The 5,609-nt window shown below is 39.4% G+C and overlaps 1 protein-coding gene across 5 annotated transcripts in view; it reads left to right on the top strand.

Moving 5' to 3' along the window:
• Positions 1-5,609, top strand: part of LOC107081851 (kinesin-like protein KIF13A) — a 54,852-nt gene that overhangs the window by 47,137 nt on the left and 2,106 nt on the right. For 4 of the 5 annotated variants that reach the window (XM_015370200.1, XM_015370191.1, XM_015370182.1 and 1 more), the window contains 4 exons: positions 158-245; positions 326-477; positions 1,932-2,084; positions 3,818-5,003. In XM_015370200.1, the coding sequence (XP_015225686.1) occupies positions 158-245; positions 326-477; positions 1,932-2,084; positions 3,818-5,003 (1,579 nt within the window). The remainder of the gene's footprint in view (positions 1-157; positions 246-325; positions 478-1,931; positions 2,085-3,817; positions 5,004-5,609) is intronic. The other variant, XM_015370209.1, reaches the window with a different exon arrangement.

The following is a 5,609-nucleotide window of genomic DNA, read 5'->3' as shown; positions in this document are numbered from 1 at the left end:
TATATATATATATATATATATATATAGACATCCAACTACACAAGATAATAAAGATAAAAATGAAAAATATAAAATATATACACTTTTCCAAGGGAACAGAATATGTTTAGATTTCTTAACCTCATGCAGCTTTCTGAGACTCTATATTGTTGAATAGGAGCCTTGTGATCATGTAGACAACGCTTCCTGCAATCCTCAAAACGGCTCAGTTTGTACCACACCCATCAAAAACAATCAAAACCCAGGTAAGGCAGAGCACAGTCAGATACATCAAATCGATCAAGTTTTGACAATGTAGAGGTTACCTCTAAATGTTCCCACACAGGATCAGGTCCTGAGAGTTCCACCTTTTTCAGCGGCAGCCCCTTCAAGGTCCTTTCCCCTCAGCCGCCTAAATTCCTCAAGTCTTTGCTTCCTGTCAAAGAGGAGAACAAGGCAAAGAAAGCCCTGGAGGCTCGGCCGCTGCTGGGACTGGAGGTATAGAGGACTGAATTCAGTCTGTGTATATTTTTTTTTTGTTTTGTTTCTTTTAAGGTTCATTTCTTATGTTTTTTCACTGTTTTCTGTGAGCATTGACTCTTCCTCACCTCCATCTTTCCTGGTGTTGTCATTCCTAAACTATACATTTGACCATATATTCCATCAAATGCCATTTTCAAACTGGTTTAATACAGTGCACTTAAATTGACATAAGCCTGCTGCCTTCAGAGTTGTTTTTGACAGCTTGTGTTCACTACTTTTTCTTCTCTATGTGACTGCTCTTATCAATTAATATAACCATTATTTATATTATTTCTATTAGTAAAGTGTCCTAAATGAGGTTTTAGTACTTTAACTTACTGTACAGTCAGTAGTACAAGGGTTAGTTGGCTGAATTGTAATCATAAGTCTAAACTTTGCAATGTATCATTTGCAATAATAAAAGCAGTTCTTTCAAAGAGTCAGCTTTTTTTTGTAAGCTGATAAATAGATCTGTAGGTTTTCTGAAACTCTTTCTTAGAATTTCTTTGGACTTTGCCTGGTAAACCATTCACTTCCTACTAAGTTAGTATGTTTTTTTTTTCAGAGGGGTTTAGAGCAAGGAGTTTTGTTGTCAAAGATAAAGCCTTGTGTGAAGCAGCCATTTTTTTTGCTGCTTTTTTAGGCACTGTCATAACATCTGTATTTCAGAAACATCTTGGTCCTTAAACAATATATATCTATAGAACACCTGCATAGCAGTGATATGCATTTTCCATAAAACATATTTAACATTTGTTAAAATGGAAGCAGGTTTAATATAAACAATAAGGGGCCTAAAATATCTTTGTTGCAGACAAAGGAGTGGAAAAGGAGTTTCGTTTTGAAGCTGCTAAAGAAAATAATCATTCAGAAAAATATGGAGAGAGCTATTCCTAAACAGACCAATAGACCTTGTATCTAACTATGATGCCATATTGTGCAGTCTGGTATAGAGATGGATAAGAAAAATAAAAAAAATACCTTTGTGACAGGTTTGCTATAAACAAACTGTCTATAAGTCAACATCTCATTAATGAAACAACACTTTTTCACATACTTGCATTTGGACCTTTTAAAAGATCCACATTCATTGTCCTAATAAGCAAAAAACCCATTTGCCAAAAAAAATTGCCAAATATTGGAGTGAAGTTAAAATCAGCCAAAGTCCAAAGACCAAACATGTTGATTAATAGTAATCGTATTTTGGAGGGAAAAACAACAAATGAAACACTTAAAACGTAACATTTTTCAGCATGTTGCATGATCAGCACAGTTAAAAGGTTGCACTCTTCTAATTTGGGGCACACCAAGCACCGTCTTTGTGAAATATTAAACAGCCCGGCACTAACTGTGTAACCAGCCTGCTCAGCTCCATGCATGTTGTCGTGTGTGAGTGTGAAGTGTGTGCTGTTGTTTTGACTCATCTGCAGAGCATGCGCTCATGTGTGGACATCCCTGCACTGCTCCCCTCTTCCTGCTCCTGGCCCCGACCCAGGGCAGGCAGTGAGGGCCACTGCAAGCGTTCCACCCCCACCCCCACTGCCACCAGCAGGCAGCTCAGCCGCACACAGTCACTCACTGCTGTAAGTGCTACATCTTAATACATACATACAGAAACTGCACTTTGTGACATGTCTCACTTACTAATAACTGCAATGGCATCAGACTGTGTTCTTTGATTTAAGAGCCTCAGCTGCGCCATGAATTGCTGGGTCTTTGCATGAGTCATTGTGTCATCTATGAGTCACACAACTCTAGAAAAGTTTTGGATGTCTGACCAGAAAACATAATTTCCAGCCCTGAGGGGAGAGCATGAGGCTAAATTTACTAAAAAATAAAAGATTGCTTATTTCTAAAAATGTGTAAGAATCAGTCTATCCGAAATTAAAAAACTAATAACCTGTCATCCTTTTATAGTTTTACATGTATTCTGTATCGATCGACTGAAAAATAAACATATCTTTGTTTTTAAAGGAGAGATGACATTAAATCCGATTCAGTATTCTCGGGTTTATACTTTTCATTAATTATAGCAAATAAATCTAAATCTTATATAGGATTCCTATTTTTTTTTTTTTTTCCGAAAAATGTATTATTCTACAGGTATCAGTTGGGACCAGGGTAGAAAAAGTTATCTCTGGATTTTATGCCATTTCTCATGACACTTCAAAAGCTGTGATCAAATTTGGGCTTAAGGGCAACAGGGACCGTATGAAAATTTTATTTCTCCCAAAAATAGCTGAAGACCGAGCCTTAAGAATCTGCAGATATTTCCAACAAATTGACATTGGTTTCTAGACATGAACACTAGCTTCCATGTTTTTTTATAATAATCTCCATGCACCTTGACCAGAGTGAAAGGTCATTTATTTAATAAAACTCCCCTATCTGCTCAGAATCTTCAAAAACTTCAGTTTTACCCACAACTCAAAATGTTAGGGAATCATTCTATTTTCTGACAAATTTCTTGAAAAAAACGAAGACAAAGAGTACCTAAACAACAAAATTTAAAGGGTTCCTTATTTTGTAATAATTAAACTGTGGTAATCAATGTAAGAAAGAGACGAAAGTATTGCTGAGTCTCTCCAAAACCTTCCAACTACCCAGTACAGGGAGAAACACAACAGTCAGGTATATTATCCTCTTTCCTCGCAGCTTTACAATAAAAGCTTACATTCTGCTTTCACAATAAAAGCTTACATTCTGCCTTCACAATAAAAGCTTACCTTTTGGTGGGAAACAGTAATATGTGTCCACCGCAAAACTTCAGTTTTGGAGCAATCTGTGGACCTCAGGTTTAGTCTGATATTAAGCAACAAAAACATTTTTGTCTAGAAGTTTGGACAAATACAATCATATTAGATAATTACAGGAAAACACATAATTTCATTTTATATATTAATATATTCATAATAGTGTTTTAAAGCATTTTTCTGTTGACCATGATTTTCCTCTTGAAATTTTGAAAAAAACAACATTTAGGACAAGTATATTATATCAATAAAATAAAAAATAAACTTAGAAACATGCTAAAATAGGGAAGTATCTAATACCCGTTCAAAGGTTGTTGTCTTTACAATGTACTTAATCTGATAAATGAGCCTTATCTGAATCCCTATTCTAATTTGTTATAGCAAATGACACGATATCATCATTACTATCAATCATTTTGACACATAAAGGTAGCATGTATCCCACCTCATGTTTATGTTACATCATTCCTTACCATTCCCACTGACTCTTTAGTTACTGAGTGATAACAGACTACCTAACAAATTCAAATTAACTTTTTTCTTGCCGCCTCTGTTTTTATCAGCATGACTCTGAAGACGAGGAGACGGACGTGTCTCTGAATCTGAATCGGGGCCCTCTGGACCATGCTTGCTTTCAGAGTTACATTCCAGAGGATTTTGCTAACTTTGAGGTATACAACGCCACTCTGGAGAGCCAGGAAGGGTTTCGCTCTGACTTGAAGGGAAGCCGCTGTGGAGGTGGGAGCGGAGACAGGGAGGTGTCGCGCAGCCCCACAGCCAGCAGCTGCACCAGCGGCTACTTTTCCCACAGCGATTCCAACGCCACTCTGTCCGACGTGCCTTTCAGCACCAGTGAAAGCTCCGACCACCTGAGCTGCCCCTCCAGAGAGTCCCAGGACCATCCTGGTCGGAGCTCTGCTCAGAGCAGAAGTGGTTCGGCGGGAACCAACGCAGAGCAGCCTCTTTCATCATTTGGTGCTTCTGATCAGCTCATCCATCCAACGTCCTCTCCTGTCACTATTCCTACCTGCACAGAGAAGCAGCACACTGTCTCACTGCCTCATAACTGTATTCTCAGCACCAGCCAGGAGTTTACTGACTTTAAAGGGGCTGATGACAGTATTGGAGATGGGGATTTGGCCCATTTTACAGAGGAATGGGGGCAGGGTGGGTTGGACATTTCTACAAACCACTGCCAGAAGGAACCAGAACATTTAAAAACATGTGACGATGAAAATCAGCACTTATCTGACCCACAAAAGGTAGCTTTCAGTTGCCCTAATTTTAAAGACCCTGTGAGTGTTACTGTTTCCTGCTCCAACACAAAAGTACCTTGCACTTCATTGAACACCTCAGTCTCTGCCCCCGTTAGAGGGCTGGCTCTGTCCGCGTCCTCCAAAGATCTCTCTGCATCGCTCCCATCCCCAGCATCAACATCTGCAATTAAACCTCCGCCAACGGCTCGAACCCGTGGCCCAGCTCAAAGAGCGGGAGGAGAGCCGCCTATCCAGGAGCCGGCCCAAGGAGATCTGCCTCATGGGAGCCCCTGCCCCAGCCCCAACCCTAGCAGCGCCGAGCCCTCTGGGGACTCCAGCGGAGATGAAAGCACCCCTGTCGCTCAGCTTCCAGATTGGATGGCACCTGGAGAACAGGTGTGGGTAGGAAAGAGGAAAGGAACAGTCTACTATGTAGGAGGAGTGGAGTTTGCAAAGGGGATCTGGATTGGTGTCAAGCTGGATTTGGCCGTGGGTAAGTTTCTGTTTAAAGAGCAAAGGGAATATGTTGAAATGACTGGTAAATATAATATTTAGTGCTCGTTATGTTTAGTATTTTTTAAAGCTGCATGTCCCCATTAAGCACAGAATATCTGGGTATCACAGGGAATAGAGACCTGTACTAACTCAGCTGTTGTGGCCAGAATCAGACTGTTTTCAGCTCTAATAAAGACGGCAGATCCAATGGCCTAACAGCAAAATTTAAGGAAGAGCTTTTCATCAGCTCTTGAATATGTTGCCATTTTGGATAAAATGTAAAAGTTATCATTTTTGAATTTGGTTTAAAAGAGGTATAGAATAGTTTTCTAAAATATACCATCAACATGTTTTATTTAAGAAATAAACATCAAGGTATGTAAGATTCCCAATGGAAAAGCACTTGGGGAAAGACCACCTTCAAAGTTATTAAGTAGCATCATTATTTTTTTTTCTAAAATGTTGTACAGCTTAATCTCAGTATTCTTTAGAGCAGGGGTAGGCAAGGTTTTGCATGTGTCCCTTCTTCAACACATCTGAAACAAATTAATGTTTAAAGGCCAGGCCTCTGATAAACTTACCAACACTCAATGGAGGTAATCTG

This window comes from Cyprinodon variegatus, unplaced genomic scaffold, assembly GCF_000732505.1.
Source record: "Cyprinodon variegatus isolate N-32 unplaced genomic scaffold, C_variegatus-1.0 Scaffold2, whole genome shotgun sequence".
Taxonomy (NCBI): Eukaryota; Metazoa; Chordata; class Actinopteri; order Cyprinodontiformes; family Cyprinodontidae; genus Cyprinodon; species Cyprinodon variegatus.
This window is presented reverse-complemented; position numbering and strand designations above follow the sequence as displayed.